Raw genomic sequence first — 20,712 nt, 5'->3', positions numbered from 1 at the left:
CTGTCGCCCAAGACAATGTAGTACAGGATCCACAAACTAAGTCGGAAGTAATTTAGAAATGGTGTCACCATTACATAGGTCGTCCGCCAAAGAGCACTGAGAAGTTGATTTTTAAAGGATCTGTATCTAGACTGTTTGTTTTTGTGAGGCGTTTATGTTTAAAAAAAAAATATTAATGGCTGATATTTATTGGATTTTTAAAACTCGCAAATATCAGTATTGGTATCGGTCTGAAAAATCCAGTATCGGTTGGGCTGTAAATCAAACTTAAACAGAAAAAACTCAAGATGTTGATATCCATTCAAATGAAAAGGAATCCTGACGTGAAAGTCCCAAATAAAAAAATCCAGTGGTTGACCACTTTTCTATTTTGTCCATTCACCACAAACAGCTGACCATCTTCCTGCCTCATTCAACCCTCAATTCATAATATCTAAAGTTTTATCCCTTTAGACTGTATGTGTTTGTTGCAATTAACATTTAATTGTATGATTTATAATTAGTTGTGGTAGTTTTTTTCAATTGACTTTGATTGAAAAGTAGGCGTTACTGTAGTTTCTTTCTAGTTTTGACATTTAGTTTCTACTAAGATTAGAGTTGCATGTGTCAAGTACTCTGATTAATTTGTCCCTCAATCATTTTGTCTATAAAAGTCACAAAATAGTGAAAAGTGCCTCTTATAAGTGTTTTAGCAGAAAGTCTTCAAATAGCATTGGCATTTTTCCTTGAAAAATTACTAAAACAATAAATTGATTATCAAAAAAGTTGCTACTTAATTTGAGGTCAATTGACTAATCGATTAACTGACTAAACCTTTCAGCTCTCTGTGCAAGGACTGCTTAAATTTTGTTGAAGTTTTCATCGTTCCTTAAAACAAAAGCTGCTTGTTTTTCATGTTACTTTCATTTAGAGTTTTAACATTAGCTGATTAATCAGTTAGTCGATCAACTAAAATTTAATCAGCAACTTTTTTGATAATCTATTAATCGTTTAAGTCAATTTTCAAACGAAAATTCAAAATTATTTTTGGATCCAGCTTCTCAAATGTGAAAATTTGCCGTTTTTCCTGGTCCTACGTGATATTAAACTGAATATATTTGGGTTTCAGACTGTTGTTTGGATTAAACAAGGCATCTGATGACACCAACTTGGGGTTTAGGAAATTGTGATGGACATTTTCAAGTCAAAGAACCTTTTAATAACCTCTAACACCACAAAATAGTAAAAAGTAAGGGAGATCCTTCAGCGTCTTCACGTGTAATATAAAATGCTTTCCCATAATGACCATGACTGTAGCTGAAGCCCGGTGGTGGTGGCGACTGTCTGATGCAAGTGAGTGGAAACATTCACAGGTTTCTCTGTGGCCACTGACTGGGCCATCAGAGAATTTCCACTGATAATTTATTTATTGTGTGTGCAACCCATGCTGCTATGTCATCACCTTTAGACTGTCTTGTATGAATTTTTTTTTTAATTAACGCAAAAACAGAAGGGAAACAAGGCGCTGAAGTCATTTTTTTCCTGTTTCCGAGAAATAATTGCTGTCCTTTGCCTTTGTAGGTCAGCTTCATTTGTCCGCTGTCTACTCTCTGGGTCCCCAGCGGGGAAGCCGCATTTGCAGCCTACAGATGACAGAACAGTGCCGGAGCCACTTACAGAGACGTGTGTGCACCAGTGTGCGTGTGAGGTTACAAGTTTCAACTGTACAAAGATTGCACCCAGTTAAGCAAGAGTGTGTGTGTGTGTGTGTGCACACGCTGCAAGAGAGACCGAGCAGGACCTAACAATCTCAACTCCTGTGGTGACGGAAAAAAAAACAAGAAACAAACAAAAAAAAAAAAAAAAAAAAAAAAAAAAAACCACAGAATAAACAAGTGGATGGCTCCCGGGGAGACATCTGAACCCGTAAACACAAACAAACAGAGAGAAAGGCAATGGAGAAGTATCTGTCCTTCACTAGAGCCATTGGTCTGCGGCTGGCAGAGCTCCCTTGTGAGCAAACAAACAAGAAGAACAACAACAATTATGTTATCCAAGAGCTGAAAGCGGGAAGTGAACAAAGTCTATTGATATAGCAGCAAGGCTGAGCTTTGCTCTTGAAAACATGAAATCTGGAAATTCAAGGAAGAAAAAAAAAAAAAAAAAAAAAAAATCAGTCGCTTCATCAGAGGCTGTGGATCTTATTCATTAAAACTGTCTTTGATTTGTCTTTAGATCCACCATGTAACTATTCCAAAGCTTTTTTTTTTTTTTTTTTTAAAGCTGTAGCTTTTGTTTATCACAGAAAACTGGAGAAATAAAGAGTGACCTGCTGCTTTGTGGTATCCAGGTGTGTTTGTCACGCTACACAACTGTAAATTGGCTATCATGACAATAAAAGGGTAAGAGAGACTAGAGGGCTACGTGTGGATGTGAGTATCTTAGTGTATATGTTTTGTGAAAAAAGTAGTCATGCTCAGTCTAATTTTTTGGGTTTTTTATTTATTTATTTTTTAAAAAGGTGTAGAAAAACCTTATCAGCTGCTGAAGAAGCCACCATGCCAATTATACTTGGGTGATTATTTGAAATAATCTGACTTATTTCTCTAAAACCTTAAAAAGTGAAAAGTAAAAATAGTTAACATGGATCTTTTTTTAAAGAAATGACGTGCTCGTACCTTGTTGCTGGGACAGGTTTTGGCTCTGAGGGCAGTTATAGGGCAGCGGGTTGACAGGAGGCCGGTAATGGTGCTGCTGGGTGGAGCAGTGAGGGTGGTGGGCTGAAGAGCAGTAACACGTGGACATCTGTAAGAGACACAGAGCACAAATTCAAGGACTGTATGACACATCAGCAGTCTCATTTGAATCCATTTCCCAGCAACAAGAGAGGTGAAGACTTAGTTATAAAACTGGTTTCAGGAATGCTGCAGGAATGACTCGTGATGAGAAATGATCACATCTTCAAACAGTTATGGAGAGCCAGCATGATTTCAGAAGCACCGTTGAAGTCCCCACCTGCTGGACAGGCTGTTGGATGTAAGCGTGTTGATGGAGTAACGGCTGGTTCAGTGTGGACCCGGGGAAAGCAGCGGGGCCCGGGGTGGAACTGGGATAGGCGTGGTTGGGGCCTGGAGTCGGGAATGGGACGGACTGACCCTGTAGCATCCCTGGGTGTCCTCCCGATGGCCCTGTCACCACGTAGCTAGCAACCTGCTGTGGAGGGGCTCCCTGCAGCACCACAGGGGAGGAGTGGTGATGGTATACAGTTGGATAGTGGCGGGTGTCTTGAGCTGAAGCTCCGCTGTCACTGGGTGGCTGCTGCGCCAGAGTCATGTGACTGAACTGGGTGTTTAGGGCGTCAGGCTGGAGAGATAGTTTAGTGTTAAATTTCTGACAAGAGCTAAATTAAAGGCAACAACAGACACCACCAAACACGTAAATATACAGACAATCAGAACCTTGGTAACAGTATTTTACTCAGAATATGGATCAATACAGTTCTACCGCCAGGTGCAGTCACCTGATCTCAACTCTAAGTGCTAAATCAAAGGCATTTGTTAAAATGACTCACTTGAAGGTTAAACAAATGCAGAGTTTAAATCTGACCCGGGTCTGCAGAGACTAACAGACTCTCAAGTGAACTATTTATCTGTATCACCAGTGCATGCCAGTCCAGGTCATTTCTGACATGTTGTTGGAAAAGTAGTGTTTTAAGTCATGGATTATTCAGTGCTAACATCTGGTGATGAATTAAATATTAATGGAACTTTCCACAGGCATAATTAGTCACAGAGGCATGTCTTTCACTAAAACCAGGTCAAAAATGAGGTTAAGTGAATGCATGATCTATATATGTGGGTAATGGCTCCTGCTGGATTTAGATGCACCTTTCCACCAAAAAAAAAAAAAAAAGAAAAAAAAAGGAATAGTTAAGGTCTGTGTTGAAGATTGGAAAGTTGAGAGAATGATTTAGATACAACTAAAAAGACCCTGTTAAACCAAACCTCCAATAACGTGGAGTCAAGACAAAAAATGAACTACACTGAATGTGGATACCAACCTTGCTAAATTCACAATTTAAAAACAGACAGAAATGTATTTTCTTGTAGCAACGAATGTAATATATGTGGAAAATAATGTAGCTACATTGTAAATAATTCAGAAGATAGTTTATTAAGGAGCTCATTAAACCTAAATACAGTATGAAGACCTGAGTCAAAATCGAGCTCACAGCATTTCCTTTGCCTGACACAAGCTGAGCAGAATTTTTTTGGACTTTCTGGACGTACGTGTCAGAGTTTAATTTATTAATTTCAGAGCTCAGAGAAGAGTCTTTAAATAAACTCTTAATGAGCCAGGTATGACAAGAGATGGAGCGGGGGAAGAATAATAAAATGGAAGAAAGAAGTTCTGTACCACAGTGTATTGTTGGTTAGGACAGATGGGCAGGAACTGAGAAGGAGGAAGAGGAGGAGGAAGAGGATAAGAGACCGTTGGGTTGTGGACAGGCTCGGAGGACGGCTGGAGAGGAGGACAGATCGGCTGAGGAGGGAAAGGAAGAAAAGATGGACAGAGGGACAGGAGATGAGACTTGACGAAGGTTGTTAGTAAAATGGCGTGAACTTCAATTGACCATTTGCTAAGCCCCCCCCAGTTACTTTGGTAACGCCTATCACATATGCATTTTACGGTACTAGTGGGCATAGACAAAAGCAGGCTTCTTATTTCTAGCCAGCTACCATCAATTTTAGTGAATAGTCAATTAAATGGTTTAGTGAAGCTCCTACCATCCGCTCCCATTTCAACTCTATAAATTAGTGAGGTTAGGCTGGAAAACATAGTCCCGCCCACTGACCTGGGTGTGCAGATGATTGGTTGGCTGTTGCTGGCTTGTGGCAGAGATTGGCTGCTGTGGGGTTTTCCCCTGCTGCGGGTTCCTGCCAGCAGCGGGGACGATGCTAGCCGGGTTAAAAACTACAGTGCTGCCATCGGGATGGATGAAAGGCTTGCCTGTCAAATTAAATCCACAAGAGACCGAAAACCACAGTGATGTGAACTGTACACACACTAATAATTCAGCATCATACAAAAGGAAATACTTGATTTATGTTCGCTGTGACAGTGAAGGACACACCCAAACATGGTCCGTAAGAAGAGAGTCAAGAGGATTTGGCAGCATCTGAAGTTCAGTTTGCAGCCCGAAAGTTCACAACTGTGTTAGTCCCATGATGAATATTTACAGATTTCTCCCATCTGTTCCATGCATTTTGATCAGCATGCTTTGGTCCGACTACTAATTTGACGGATAAACCGAGTGTAGCCCCATGCCAACCTGTAATTCTGTCCCCAAGTCATTAATATTCATTACAAAACTAGAAAATTACAAGATGGGGAAATTTATTTTGGGAAAATATACTTTGATTAAATGCAGTAGATTGAGGTTGTGTCACTGACTTTGAGAAAAGAAAAAATTTAGAGTTGTTTTTTGGCAATTTCTGCTTTTCTGAAATTGAGTTTTTAAATAGAAACTCTGGCATGTCATATTCAGATTGGGTCACAGTATCACCCACCTGTGTGTGGATTGACCAGAACACTGCCAGGTGGTATCCCTGAGGCTTCTAACGGCAACACATAATAGTTGGTTGCGTCTGTAGCTGGTGGTGGCTGTGAGGGGATGCTCTTGATCATCTCAGGGTGCCCAGGGCCTCTGGTGTCGGCGGCCGGGTGGATTAAGGGTGTACTGGGGATGTTGGACCGGGACGAGGCTGAAACTGGGAGGGGCAGCTGGGGACGGGATAGCGAGCTCGACGAGGAACCGACACTACTGCATGATTCTGAACCTGAAAAAAGGCAGAACGAAGAGATAATGATCTACTTCCTAAATTTCAAAGAATGACCCTAAGACAGCCTCTGTGAGGAGAAGCATGAACTTGTTGCTTTCAGCTTGTTGGTTATTCACCTGGGTGAAAAGAGTTGATGGTGATAATGAAGCAGGGGAGAAAATTAACAGTCATACCTCTTATTGATAATGCTACATCTCTTGTGACTGCACTGCCTTTTGGTCTCTTGAGGCAACTGTTGATGGACAAATTGGTATCTCTGCCCTGTCTGTGATGGATTTCTCCCTGGATCATTACTGAATGCTGTACAAAATGGTGAGCGCGCAAAGAAGCCCTCGGTTTTTGGCAGGAGGGACTGACATTGCAGTCTGGTTTTTAGGGTTTGTTCCTTTAAGTGACCTTTCTAAGTTGCTGGACAAAGTGTTCAATCATTTAAAGTCCCCCTCCACTCAGAAATTTGTTTTGCTAATTGTTCCTTCACTTGGATGCTTGGGCTTGACTGTACAGAGTTTGACACTACAAAGCTGTTTTCACATTCATCTGCTGAGGGAGGTAAAGTTTCCCCGTGCTCACTTTAAATCTCAGTTTAAAATACGTGGATAAACCAGCAGGGCGTTGTGACATCACAACCGGCCTGGAAGCCCATCATGATCCAGTAAGCAACTTAAGACAAGTGTGATGTGGAAACGTGAAGCTTCCAGGTTACAAACACTGAGAGTGAACTCTTCAGTGATGTAGGAGTCATCTTGTATCCAGCAGTTGGGCATCTGAAATAAACAATATTTGCGTATTTATAGACTTCAGATTTTTCAATGAGGGAAAAGGAGTAGAGGTAATTTTAAGAAGTTTTAAGTAGTCTGTTCTTTGTCAAAACCATATCAAAAACTTATTATTACTATTAATTTTACTATCATTCAAGTAGAGTATTTTTATATGTCCCAAAAGATATGTGGAGGGGATCTTTATGTAAAAGTTGCAACATCACAATATAAAAATACTCCATTGCTGTCTTGTTCTAAAAATCTAGTACAGAAGTATTATCTGCCAAATGTACTGAAAGTATCAAAATCATACTACTCATTATGGAGTGAAATGTCAATGTTTAATTGTCATATTAATTGATTATTATTGCTAATGCACTTCATTGTTGTAGGGAGTCATGGTGAAGCTAATTTCAAATATTAGGTAAATACAGTATATTATTGGGTAGCTCAATGTAGAACAATGGATCATTTTCCATAAGCTGGTCATATGGTTTGTATGTTAAATATTAATCGGCAAAGTAACTATTAACTATATCTCTCAAATGTAGTGCATTAAAAAAATTGCAATATCTTCCTCTTAAAGGTGATGGAGTTGAGGAATAAAGTAGCAGGAAACTGAATTACTTAAGTATAAGTATGTCAAAACTGTACTTGAGTACTTGAGTAAATTTACTTTGTTAATTTCCACCGCTGGATTCAGAACAAGGGAAAGGTTATGATTAGATCGCTTAATGGCTTTAAGCAAAAACTGTATGATTATGTCAAATTTATCTCAAAAATAATAGACTTTTTCAGATGTTTGAAGAAGATTCTATCCTCTATCAAACATAAGTTCATATATTCAGGTAGACATGGCTTGCAGCCTGTTGAAAAGAAAGGTTATTTGAGGACTGAGGAGAAGGACAAATGCAGAACACCGCAGCACAGGCAAGATGTCTCCTCGACTTATTCTCCCAAAACACAAAGTGAGGGCAGGCAGCTGCCTCGTAAACAACTTAAACAACTGCTCAGGCAAGAAGCCTGCTGCTGCTGCTATCTCTCTGTGGAGAAAAAAAAAAATCTAGGAGATTGTAAAAAAAACAGAAAAATGCCAGACAGAAACAGTGGCAGGGCACTAAAAAATGGAGAGCAGGGGCCAACCAAAGATTTCTGCCCTGATATATAGAGGACAAGCCCAAAGTGAAGGACACATTGCATCTAATCTCAGCCAATCAAGCTACAAATGTATTATATCGTGGAGTAAGCACTCGCAGCCGGGGAGAAGCCTGGACTTCATCTTGGTGACTTGCGTAGCACTTCCAAGGCGCTTAGACTTCTACATAATGCAGTACCTCCTCATTGCTAGGTTTTATAGCTCTCCTGTTACAACGCTTTTTAAGAGCCTCTTCCATCATTATGTTGCTGCACGGTAATTAGTTCTGACAGCTGCCCGGCTATGGGGCAGCACAGACTTTATTGACCACGGCAGGACAACAAACATTTGTTCCGGTAAGACCTCAGGTGCCCCCGATGCCGGAGGATTTTGCTTGAATATGCAAAATGTGTATTTCTGTTCCCCTTTTACCCAGAGTACCATTTAATTAGTGAAGGTTTCCTTTTCATGCTGGGACACAGGGTTTCCGTTGCCAAGTTTGAATAACTGAATAAATGACATGCTGAATTGGCAACCAGAGAAATCCCTCCATCTACACTCAGAATTTACCTGTACAATGTAATTACAGAAAAGCTGAATCTGATAAAACATGACTTGGTTTCTCCTAAGAAAAACTATTCGTTAAAAGAGTAAACAGGCAACATTCTGCAATCTACACTGTAGTAAAGTACAAGTGGATGCAGTTTTTTGTGTTTTCGACTGACTCAGTAAGGTATTTTTGCACTGCTTTGTTTTGTTTTAAACAAACTGAGGCTATTCTGAGGACATTGTCTCCAGCTTCTGAGCAATTTCTAAATATTGTAATACAGCTCCGTTATGCAGCTCTAGTCTGACTGCTGCAGTTGTAGCTGTCTCTCTTGCCTGTTTTGGAGAGCCTCCCGGTGCTCTTGCTGCTGGCCGTGCTGTCCCCTCGGACGAGGCCGGGGGAAATGCCGCTGAAGCTGCTGGCCTTGGTGATGGCGGGCCGCGGGGCGAGCCGGTTGGAGCTGTCCGAGCTGTCGGTGCTGCTCCACGGCCGAGGCTCACCGTGCCGCGGCAGTGTTTCCGTCTCCGAGCTGCTCTGCCGACTGGCGCCTGACCGGCCGGACCGTAGCCTGTGGGAGAAAAAAGTATTTTGTTTTAAAAATTTTTATTTGTAAGTTTTACAATACTTTATCAATTAAAGGTGACATCTTTTAAAAATGGTTTTATGCTTTAATTGGCAAGCTTTTGTCCAAATAGCCTGTCCCACATGCGGAGGCCTGGGCAGAAAATCCTATTTAACAGAAGCTTTCTTGAGTAGCAAAAACAAATCCTCAGATCAGCACTCCTGTTCCTGAGCGAGCCGATTAAGACAGACGGCAATTCAAAGGGTTTTCTCTGCCTGCGGTTCAGTCTCTGAAAGGAGCTGAATGACGGGGGTGGTCCTACCTGAACATTTGCCGCCTCTGCTGGGTGCTCATGCATGCATCTTCATCCTGAGCACTGAAGGGAGGAGAGAGGTATTACAGAACAGGCGCTGACAAAATGAGATATCCACCATTTTAGAACATGACAGAGCTGACGCTAATTGCTGCTCTGACAGGAAAACTATAAATGTGATTCATTGAAAAGTGAAGAGCTTTGGTTACACTTTAAAGGATGAAATCAGTTCGACTTTGGCCAATTAACCAGCAATTCATCATCCATATTAGATACAGCTTTTTGGAACAAAATTATTAATCAGTGAGAGGGGAAGTAAAGTCAGTGGTCATGTGATTAATACAATGTCATTGCTTACCTTCTATCCAGTATGAAGTGATCTCCCTGTGGGTGAAAATGAAAATTACAGTCAAATTGCAGGATTTCAGTTAATTCACAGCACAGCTTTTTTTTGCTGTTATCTCAAACACTTCTCTCTTTGCATTTGAGCTCTGCTGAAAGCTACGTTTCACGTCTGTGTTTTTTGAAAAAATCTTCTTTGTGTCCTTATGAATTTGACTCTACAGCATTAATCAATTTATCCATAAATATAATACATTTACTATTGCATCAGCTGCTTTGACCCTGGTACACCTGCTTGCAGCTCTAAATTTGACTTTCCCATAAAAGGGGGCTCCAAATCGGAGTAACACCGCTTGTAAATTCATAAATCCAGCAGTGGTAATTGGAAGCAAGAAATCTACTGAATTTGCACATGAATAGAAATGACACAAAGATTTGTGCAACATGGCCCCCCACCCCCCAGCCCGCCTACACTAACAGCTCTCACATCATGTGCAAATATCCTTTCTCTGGCTCGCTGGTACTCCTCCTCCCTCTCCTCCATCGATTTGCTCCTCTTGTCAGCTTTCAAACGCATTCGAATCTGGCAAGGACACACCACACACACACACACACATACCGACACACACGCTTCTTTAGCAGCTATGTCAGGGACGCCAGATTGTCCCACTCTTACCAACATGTCAGAAATGAAAGTGACAGCTTGGTGAAAAAAAAAGAAAGAAAGAAAGAAAGAAAGTAAGGGGGGAAAAAAAAAAAAAAAAAAAAAAAAAAAACACCTACCGTGCTGTCTTCACGATCAAAGCTGGAGTTGTCTCGTTTGAGAATGTAGCGTTTCTGAAAATCGTCCGCCCTGTCATCCTTGATGTGCTCTGAGAATTTCTGATCGGGTCTGTCGGTGGGGGAATTCACAAGAGTTTTAGTGGCAGCTTAGTTTCAAGCAGATGCTGACTGCAACATATGCTAACCAACAAGCAGGGGAGGAAACCAACTTATATACCGATTGATTTTAACAGCTCTAGCTGCAAAATATTTACCGTCAACTAACAAGCAAAGTGATTTTGTAGTAATCCTACCCTCATCCCACCCTCAAATGTCCACCAGTCTGATAAGTTATGTACTGAGTTTGGAATTGATTTCAGTCAAATAAGGTCAGCAAACTTCCTGGGAAACATCAAAAAAGAAAAGAGAGGCTCACATTCTAGTGTTGGTGGTTTTGTTGATCACCACAGACTTTCCACTGGGGTCCACATTGTGGTCCATGCCAAAGTAGGCTGCCACTCGATGTAACAGCATCCTATGGTAAGATGTCATGGGCGGAAACTTTCTCTTTTGGCTTCTAGAGAGGGTCATAGAAATGTGGTTAATGGTTTACAGTTTAAAACACATCAGTCAAAGTGTCATCTGTATCATCTGGAAGCAGTTTGTTGTTGTTTTTACCTTCTAAGGATATATCTGCTCTCGGGTCTCTTTTAAAAATGTTTCAAAGCACTCCCGAGTTCACTGGAAGAGAACTTTAAGCCCTCAGTAACTCTAGACAAACAAACTACATTAGCGATAGGGATTCGGACTGAAGATTTCCATACTCGCAACGGCACTAAATGGAGAATTTGATGACCAGAGCCAATAATAAGCTCAGAGGCTCTTTTTGAAAAGGATGTTATTTACCTAAACAGGGTCTACAGAATCTACAGAGCAGTCACTACTGAAACAGCTGGGACAATGAACAGCCGTTCGTCTTAATTGTGTGACATCAAGCACAGCCCATCTCAAAGTGTGAAGATCCTTCTGTGGTTGTATTCTAGAGCGCTCCTGTTTTCTCAACAACAACGTTGGAAAAACCTTCTAACTTGATGTTGGAGTTTGCCGGTGTTTACTCGCATCAAAAACAGCAGCTGCGTTCACTTGTCAAGTTCTCCTTCTTTGGTGAAATGTGTGGTAACCGAATGAAACCAGGTGCTGTGGTCTTTAGTTAGGATAAGAACCTGAATGAAAACCTCTTTAATATTATCTTATATTAACATTTCTTACTCATTATTGCTGATGAAGTCCAAGATGTCCTGTTCCAACTTCAGAAGCATGATTCGATCCCTGAAAAAACAATATGTAAGTATGTTTTTACTGCAACGCTTTAGGCTTGAGGCATTTCAAACACTCTGAAGGTGTGCTCATAATCTATATTCTTGTCACTACTTAGGTTATAACAAAGATCAGTAATGTTTAGATAGTGATAACAACACTAAAGACCCGTTCACATCAGAAAGTAGCATAGCAAATGTCATCTAGGAAATATGAGTTTGTAGAAGTTTGGCAAAACCAAATTGTAGCTTGAAATGACAAATTGTAATGAGCTAACCACTGACATGCTAATCAATCTGGAATATGCTAGTCATAATAGCTCTCAGACCTTCTTTCTGGTATTTTCTTGGCGTTTTGTTCTCAGAATTATATATAATTGTCATCAAGTTAAGAGTTACTAAAGGGAAGATAATCCCTCAGAAGTAGCAAGCTTCCTAGCTGTCAGTTAGTGAGTTTGTTAGCTTGTTTGCTAATGGGAAAATAAGTTCGCACGGGTTTATTCAAAAGGTGTATTTCTACCAACGACTCCTGTCCTCTTACTGTTTGAAAACCAAGCCTCTTTCCTGGAACAGTTTTTACTCTGACAGAGGAGTTTAAAGAAAGTGGATGATACAACTCTGCTTATAAACTACGATAGCTTCCTCCGTTTTGGAGACTCTGGCTCTCTTGTTGTACTTAACCTGAATTTGAAAATTTGAATGGATTTACTTAGCCACTGTAAGACAATCCACGGATTTTGGTAATTCCATTGAAATGAACTGATTTCACTGCAAAATTCAGTTTTAAATGCTGGTGTGACCAGGCCTTGAGCGGTCAGTGTTTGAGGATCAGTGTTTTACTGCAATAGTTTTATTCAAGTGTGGATGTTGAGCGTACCTGGGGTTGCCCTTCAGTGTGTTGACCAGGAACTCATGGAGATCTATGCCAGTTGAATCTGTGTAGTCTTGACTGGAATCTAACCAAAAGAGACAACAGTCTTGTTTCAATAATCAACAAGGTGACCTTTGAAATTAACGCAATGCATCAAACATCTAATTTCTAAAACGTACATGTGCATAGATTCCACCCTAAATGTTACCTGCACACAAGAGAAGAAATCGTCGTAAGCTCAAACATGTTCTGATTTATAAAACAGTCCCTCAGCATAGCAGCATGTGGTTTTCTCAATATAATTTCCTTTATACAGTATGAATAACAAGGAACTTGAAATGTTCCACCTCGTTAACTCCTCCAAATTAATGATGATAAAGTTAATGAAACGCCCGTTGTGAATACTGATGTGCAAATTAATCAGCTTGTCATTCGACTATTTCTGAGGGAAAAATGGAAAAGTTAGACTGCACGTCAGAAAAGAGACACTTGAATGAGGGTGACATTGTTGACCGTGCTTTTTGATGGTTGTTATTCGTGTGACCAATATGGAAAAAAAGAAAAAAAAAAAGAAAAAAAATGTGTCAGCTTGTATCAGCAGCGCTGCCAGCTGAACCCTCTAAGAAATGAAGAAGTGGATGGATAACGAAGTTGACAACGAAAAAAACATGTTCCTGTGCACCAACAAAAGGATAGGACCCATCAGCGGGAGTCAGGGGACACCGGAGTTCGTTCCCTTCGGTGGGTGTCTGGTTTCTATAATTGGAGGCTGCCTCATCAGTTGTGTTGCTCCACAGAGGGAAGCAGACACCTTTATACGCCTGTGGGAATCCGTATAATTGCTTCACACCTTGAGCTTGTCGCAATTAACTGAATCACGCCAATTATCGGCCCATAATGAGATATCATTTAAAATTGAAAAGTGCTTTTGGACAAACTGGAGGGCACTGCACCAGAAAAAAAAAATGTTTAGGATTGGATGCTCCTTGTGACATGGTAAAGGATATAATTATTAGAAGGCTGCAATTTAGCTGAGTGACATGGATTGTATGATAAGTATCATTACAGCATTTGGCCTCATGTCAACACAGCAGTGCCTTCAGTATCGCCACAGAAACATTGTCACCAAAATGAAATCACGGATTGTATAAACATATATATGTATATATGTACACACAGTATATGTATTTATTTAGGGTGCACATATTCCCCTGCCTCATTTTCTATATATAAATTCCAATTTTTGTCTGGAAAAAAAAAAAAAGCACATGCATCAGTCAAGCTCCTTTTTGGGAGTAAGCAATGTTTATAAATGAGGCCCCAGGTGTTTATAATGTAAAGAAAGCTGAGGTGTTAATGGAAATATTTCATCACCTGTGACTGCGGTGGCAAGTCTGTTTCTCTGACATCAATCTCATCATGAAAGTTTCTAACCATAAAATCAAACCAAACTTAAAAATATATTGAAATATATCTGTCACTTATGGTACAATAACATAAATATGTTAAAATGCATAAAAATAAGAAGAAAAGGTGAAGATACTCAGGAAAAAATGCTTTTTTTTCTAAAACAGAAAACCAGAAAAGAAAAAAAAAAAAAATCTATATATGCTTTTGAAATGAGAAGTTCACTAAGGGTTTAATTGCCTTTCTCACCTCTCGACAGCCTTTTTCTCTGCATTTTCTCAGGTTTGTCCCCATTGTCACAGCTGTCCTCTTTCTCAGCTTGGTCCTGTGTGGCCCGTTCTTCCTTTTCAAACGGCTGGAGATGGAATCCATCCTGTTCGGGGAGTAAAAAAATAAGTCAAAAACTGATGGATTCAGAGGTATGTGTTTGAAAATGTTGTTTATTAAATGGTGGTCTGTGTGTATGCGTTTGCCAAATGGCCTCATTTTTACTATTTTGGGAGACTTCAACTTGTTACCACACACAACTGAAACAATGTCAGCATTTTACAAGAGCGTCAAATGTTAAATTCAGCCCTGGTCTGTTCTGAATGATGAACAGCCATGAGACATTAATTTAGAAAGGAGGCATTAAATATGAGGCATTTCATTTTCTATGATCTTGCCCGGGGTTCTAGGTTAATTAGAGACTAGCATGGGCAAAAGAGGGCACTGTAAGACACTTAATAAACTCTCCTGGTTTGTCATCGAAAACCTGTTTCCTTGCTCGTAGTATTGTGCCTGCGTTCATGAATTCCAAATCGCTATGGCAATTAATCTTCCAGATTAGCTTGTTTTTATTAAACCACCTGAATAATACATGAATTTGAGCCTGAAATTAAACAACACAGCACATTAAATTCCTTAAAATTCAATAGAATGAGGAGTTAGCTGTAACCCCCCCTCCAACTGTAAAAATTTTTTTTAAATCAACTGCACTGCAATCTGGAACCAGCTGGAAGACTGGTGTGGATGTTTTGTGAGATCTATTAAAAATGGCCTCGGTTTACCCCAGTCATGCTCTTCTTTGCCACACTCACACACACTCGACTCAGAGCAGTATCTGATTTGCTTTTCAGGCGATTCTACAAAGGCTGAAAAGGAAAGCTGTATAGAAGAGAGGGGTTGCCAGTGCACCGTAATTGGATTAAACACAACTCTGGAAAGCTAACATCAGAGAGTCTGTTGGAGCGTGTGTGCGTTTCTGAGAGAGAGAGAAGTGAATGAATGAACGTGTGAGAGAAGGGGTGACCTAGGGGTGGCAAAGTAGCTCATAACCAAAAAAGGTCATGAGTTTGATTCCTGTAACAGCTGCGAAACAAGATAATGAGACGCTACATTCTCGTTCTTTTTAAGACTCTCTGAATATATGTGAAAATGTAATATGCTAATGAGAACCGTGACTGACTAATTGCTTGAGCAAAGCTGGGAGAAAGCGAAAATGAGTCTAGGACTGTGTGTTGTGTAAGTGACAGCGAGTTCATGTGTGTGTGCGTTTTTCAAAGCAAAGGGATTTTTTTTTTTCCTGGCAAGAAGCAGTGATGTTTGCTGCTTAACGCCACCCTCGGCATCACACGGAAGCCGCCTGGTTGATGTGCAGCTTTTGCGAGCTGCCTCATTTGTTTTCTGACATCCATTTACCTTGAGATAAAGGAAAAACAGCATGAAAATTATGGTCTTCTGCATATGTAATGAATGTGCTGTCAATCTAAAACAAAAAAGTACGGCATGTATTCAGAGGCCCTCCACTCTTGCCCATTGATTGCAATTGACAGCCAGGTGTACAATGTAAGGGCAGATATAGTGCTTTAGGATGTGGAGGCGGCTTGGACACCCTATAGATCCATACAGCCCTTTGTTAATCCACACACCTTGAGAGTGGAGACAAAATGTAAAATTGTGAAGAGTTGGAAATGTTTAGTTTTGATAATCATAACGGCTCGAATGAGAAACAGTGATCTTCCAGCTGAATGTGTACTCCACTAATGCGTTTTTTTCTCCTCTCTCTTTATTGCTTTTCCGCGCCCCTCTAGGTTAGTTTGCCGCAGAAGGAGTCTCAACCCCACGCCAAATAACAGTGGTGGGGGAATTTATCAGGAGTATTCAATTAGAGCACTCCATAGCTCTCTGTAGCTGACGTGCGGAAATTGTAATTTCCTCGACATGATTGATGGCAGTAATACAGGACTCCGTGTGAGTGCAGACGATGCGAGACTGTTGTGGGAATAACACCGCCCTCTGGTTATGATGCTCTGTGCTGACTGGCTGAAACACCTGGAACAGACACACCTGTGTGTGTGTGTGTGTGTGTGAAAGCACGCCGGGAGCTGTGCAGAGTGGCATGTAATGGAGAGAGTATGATCAGAGGGGGGCTTTGCCTGGAGATACGGTGTAAAAGAAGAGTCGATTTAGTAAAATGAACGGCTAGCTCACTGTTGGAGCTCAATACTTTCTGTTTTGATGATGTGATGTTTTCATCAGGCGGTCATGGCCAGGTATTTAATCATAGCTGTCAGACAAAGGCCTCTAATCACGCACCAGAGGTCTACCTGCTCAACTGTAATGAGCTGAAATGAAGAACTGATCCCAGGTCAGCACTTCCGTGCTATACATGTGGGCCTGTAGCTTAACAAATTGGGCTGAGGTGTCAGAGAACCACCTACATCACACTGGGCTTGATGAGTTGACAGAGATGAATTTTACAGTCATTAAAAGGAAAACTCTACTCCATACAAACAGATTGTGGTTGTAATTAGGGATGTGCCGTTATCAAAATTTCACTGTATGATTATGGTTTCCAAAAATTTCACCAAAAAAACGTATTATTATTAATTAAACCTTTCAGAAAAACTACTATTAGAAGTGAAACATAGTAAAATTACCCCTCCATGGTTGCCTTGGATTCTATTAAAACCTAACAAACTGAACAGTGAACTGTAATTGCAGCTTAATTAGACTCTGCAAACTGACCAATATAATAAAACACCATAAACAAAAGCAGGTTAGTTGTTTAAAGACTAAGACCAAATTATTAAATTACTTTAGAAAACGTCTATTTCTCTTAGATTCCATGAACCCATTCAAGTTTTCATACATATTCTGGTTCTGATTTCTTCTGGATATTAACAGTTGTGAAAGAACCAAAAAATTCTGCACACTAGTCAAGTGTCCAACCAAATGTAAACCAAATTTTAAATGAACTTCCAGAAAAATTGGCTTAAGAAAATGTTGATTCATGCATATTTCCATCCACTAATGTTATGTAAATATAAGGAGTTGGGTCACTTAGATAAACAGCGGGTGGTGCTAATTCTCCTGTCAGGTGCCATTGCAGAGGGAGAGGGCACAAGATGACATGATTAAAAGAGCACCAGTCAAATCTCAAACACAATATGGAAGATATAACAAAAACATAGCCTTTGATTGTTCATCCTCAGCTGAGTGTAAAACCTTTTTGTAAATTTACTTCCCCCCCAAATTTCCAGTGTTTCCAGTCATGTAAATGCATTTACTGTCAGTCACTTGTTCTCACTTTATTTGCAATGTTTCGGTCCTCAGACGTTCATAAGGGAAATTTGTTATCTGAATTGTTGTGTTTGGAATTTTTTTGGGCTCTTTTACAGTCAGAATTTATTATCTGACAGACCTGTCTTTAAGACATTCTGGAGTGCAAAAACTTTAGGTAAGATAGTAAATTTTACTCACTGGGTGTTAGTAGTTAAAAGGCAGAACGTTAAAACATAATAGTGATGGACTGCCACACACTTACATGAACAAATACAACAGCCAGTGGTTGAAGCTATCCTGTGAGGAAGAACGTAATGTGTGCAACCTTGAGGCAGGAAATTTTCCTCTTTGTCAGTCACGTAAAATTCATATTGTCTCTCAGTGAATATTGTGACTTGGCGCCTATAACCTTGCAGCGTTTAAGTAGGCAAACTTGCTAATGTTGGCATAGCAAGTCATGGCCAGAGTAGCAAGAGCTGGACATGCAAGGAGCCTGACTCTCTGGTCCTTCTGTGGTCATCCTGCCTCTGTTTGACTGATAAAAAGTGACTCTCTGGAGGATAATCAATATCAAACAGCTAATAAAAATAGGAGTATTGTGCTGCATTCATGATGTCCTCTGAACACGTCAATAATCACAGTATTGACAGTAACAGAAACAGTTGGCGGTTTCAATACAATAAAAATGGTATACCGGGACATCTCTAACATGAATGCACTCTGGTTATTCAGGGATATTGTTACCTGAGGTGCTGCTGAAGGCTCAGGAATAGGGCAAGGAAAGGACTCTTCACACACTGCAAGGCTCCGCACGAGCTTTAGCCTGGTGTTGGACTAAGGGGGAGGGGATGCAGGTAGGTGGGCACAGTTAAAACCATGCACACACACAACTGCATCAGTATCATCACGCATCACAGTGACAAGCCCAAGTAAAACAAAAACAGCCAGCGAGCACAATCAATTCTTGCAAGCAAATCATACGGTTTCAATATTTCACATTTTAGCTTACAAATCTTTTCCAGAGCGACTGAGCTTTTCTTTGCTAAGATTATTGCAAACCTGTGGCTGCAGATCCTCTCAGATAACTTAATCAGAACAATCTTGAGTAAAAAACAGAGTAAGCATTTTCACATAAACCCAAGCCTTCTAATGTTTTCCTCAGGGAACATCAAAAGCAATGCAGCAAGCACACAGGAAATTTCAAACTATTTGTGTTCTCAGGCATAGCTCATACCATAGCCTCCAATTTCATTCATGTAATGGCAAGTCAACATATTGCACCGAAGTAATTTTAGACGTCTGCAGCAACGCGTACAATAACACCTTGCTTGACAGGAAACACAGGTACAACTTCCGACTCAATCAAAGCAAACAACGCAATTCAATTGCACGAGACAGGTTGGAGCATCCTTGCACAACATGCATGTCGAGTACCGTACCTTAGAGTACTTCACAGGCTGTCCATAGGTAGGGGAGGGGTGCAGAGAAAAAGTGCAAAAAAAAAAAAAAAAAAAAAAATTCAAACAAACCACAGAAGTTTGGAGGGGAAAAGAGGATTGTTACTTTAAAAAACTGGAGAAGTTTGAATTATATATGACTGGCCTACATTTTGTGCATGAGTGCGCTACTAGCTCTGCAAAAGAGCAAAACAATTCAAGATGGCAAAAAACCCCCGCACATATCCTCCTGTAATGCCCGCCTTTTTATGTTTGTTCCTAAACTGAAAAATTTAAGAGCACAGAACAAAATTCAGAGGCATTGATCTGCAAATATAAAATGAAAATCCCCTTTTCAGCATGAAGTCTCAAGTTGAACATTCACAATTTCCTGGGAGCATGAATTAATTTCTGCAGAGCATATGGTACCAAAGCAGTTGCACTGTGAGACCCCTTTCTCACACACAAACACACACACAAACACACACACAAACACACACAAACACAAACACAAACACAAACACACACACACACACACACACACACACACACACACACACACACACAGAGAGAGAGAGAGAGAGAGAAAACAAAAGCCAGACATTTGGCTGTGAGTGATTTGGGTCAGTTTTATGTGTTGCTCCCAGCTCCATTTAGCTGTCATGTGAATCAGACCCAGTCGCTGGAGGTGAGATGCAGAAAGCAGAGAGAAACCAGCCGCCCAACAGTGTGTGAGACAGCTTGGTGCCTCTGCGCTTTTACGCACGAGTGGCTGTGTGTGTGTATGTGTACGTGTACTTATAAACAGAAGGTCTCGCAGTAGCATGCACAGAAGAGCGGAGGACAGGAGGAGGGGGAGACCTGGCAGGAGCCATTTCAGTATAAATTGTAACAGAGCCCAGTCCTCTGCTTCCTAATCCCAACATGTATCCACACACACAAACACAAACAAACACAAACACACACACACACAGTTCTGTCCTTCCCACCTGTCCTCAAAATCAAAAGGACAACCCCTCCCCTCCCTCATTGAGCTCCAGGGCCAAATAACACCTATAAAAAATTGAAATGGACCACTGTTCGGCCATCTCCAATGCCTGTGACCTGCCGTGCCCCTTTCTGTATCAGGTAATATGGATGTGGAGGAGGGTAGGGGTGGGGGGGTTCGGGGGCTGGGACTTTGAGCGCACCGCTACACCAGCTAATTGAGTGGCGTGGGGCCGGTGGGGAATGAACAATGCCGGCAGGAGATAAAGGAATGGGAAAGGGGGAGAGGGAAAGGACTGAAGTCAGCAGAAGTAGGGCGGCCACCTGTCCTGCCGCAGAGGACAGAGCTGGAGAGCTGGAGGCAGATGGTGGCAAAGTCACCCAGTCTGCCCACCCCCTCTTTCCACTATTGGAATGCTTTTCTACAGCTACAGCTGCCTCCTCCCGTGTTTCTTATCCCCATCCCTCATCCATTTCTCCCACAATGAACAGTTCAGGCATTTAACCATTGCTCTTACACAGAGCGACAGAATTAGCTTCACCTTCTCTACCGCTGAAAATTACTTGTGGAAAGGTCAGGGGCCTCAGTGCCGTCAGCATATCTTGGTATATCCTGTAACCATGGAGTAATTATGCCAGGGTGAGTTTAAGGAAAAGGAGTAGAATGAGAGGTAAGTAGTTACATACAGCCTACATTGGGAGAAGTCACAAAAAACATTACAGGAGGCAGGGAAACATACAAAGTCAATTTAAGGTGAGACATGGCGGTAGAGGGACAGAGTTTTGCTTTTGGTGGTAAGAACTGAGGGCATTTTACTTGGGGCTAAGGGGGAAATCAAGAATTTTAACCAAAGCCACTACTAATTTCAGTCTCTACATTTGTTTATTTCGATATCTGACTATTATGA

General features: G+C 40.9%; 1 protein-coding gene across 8 annotated transcripts in view; it reads right to left on the bottom strand.

Annotated features, from left to right (window-relative positions):
- LOC120798032 (R3H domain-containing protein 1) overlaps window positions 1-20,712 on the bottom strand; it is a 47,244-nt gene that overhangs the window by 10,654 nt on the left and 15,878 nt on the right. For 6 of the 8 annotated variants that reach the window (XR_005708612.1, XR_005708611.1, XM_040141962.1 and 3 more), the window contains exons 4-17: window positions 14,085-14,208; window positions 12,435-12,513; window positions 11,511-11,570; window positions 10,678-10,818; window positions 10,263-10,371; window positions 9,967-10,062; window positions 9,496-9,521; window positions 9,147-9,200; window positions 8,598-8,830; window positions 5,550-5,819; window positions 4,835-4,989; window positions 4,396-4,521; window positions 2,995-3,342; window positions 2,658-2,784 (exon numbers count right to left, since the gene is read on the bottom strand). Coding sequence is in view for 6 of the 8 variants with exons in the window: in XM_040141962.1 (XP_039997896.1) it covers window positions 2,658-2,784; window positions 2,995-3,342; window positions 4,396-4,521; window positions 4,835-4,989; window positions 5,550-5,819; window positions 8,598-8,830; window positions 9,147-9,200; window positions 9,496-9,521; window positions 9,967-10,062; window positions 10,263-10,371; window positions 10,678-10,818; window positions 11,511-11,570; window positions 12,435-12,513; window positions 14,085-14,208 (1,948 nt within the window). In the remaining 2 variants the exon portion in view is untranslated. The remainder of the gene's footprint in view (window positions 1-2,657; window positions 2,785-2,994; window positions 3,343-4,395; window positions 4,522-4,834; window positions 4,990-5,549; window positions 5,820-8,597; window positions 8,831-9,146; window positions 9,201-9,495; window positions 9,522-9,966; window positions 10,063-10,262; window positions 10,372-10,677; window positions 10,819-11,510; window positions 11,571-12,434; window positions 12,514-14,084; window positions 14,209-20,712) is intronic. The other 2 variants (XM_040141963.1, XM_040141964.1) reach the window with 2 other exon arrangements.

Source organism: Xiphias gladius, chromosome 13 (genome assembly GCF_016859285.1).
Source record: "Xiphias gladius isolate SHS-SW01 ecotype Sanya breed wild chromosome 13, ASM1685928v1, whole genome shotgun sequence".
In the NCBI taxonomy this organism is placed as follows: domain Eukaryota; kingdom Metazoa; phylum Chordata; class Actinopteri; order Istiophoriformes; family Xiphiidae; genus Xiphias; species Xiphias gladius.
This window is presented reverse-complemented; position numbering and strand designations above follow the sequence as displayed.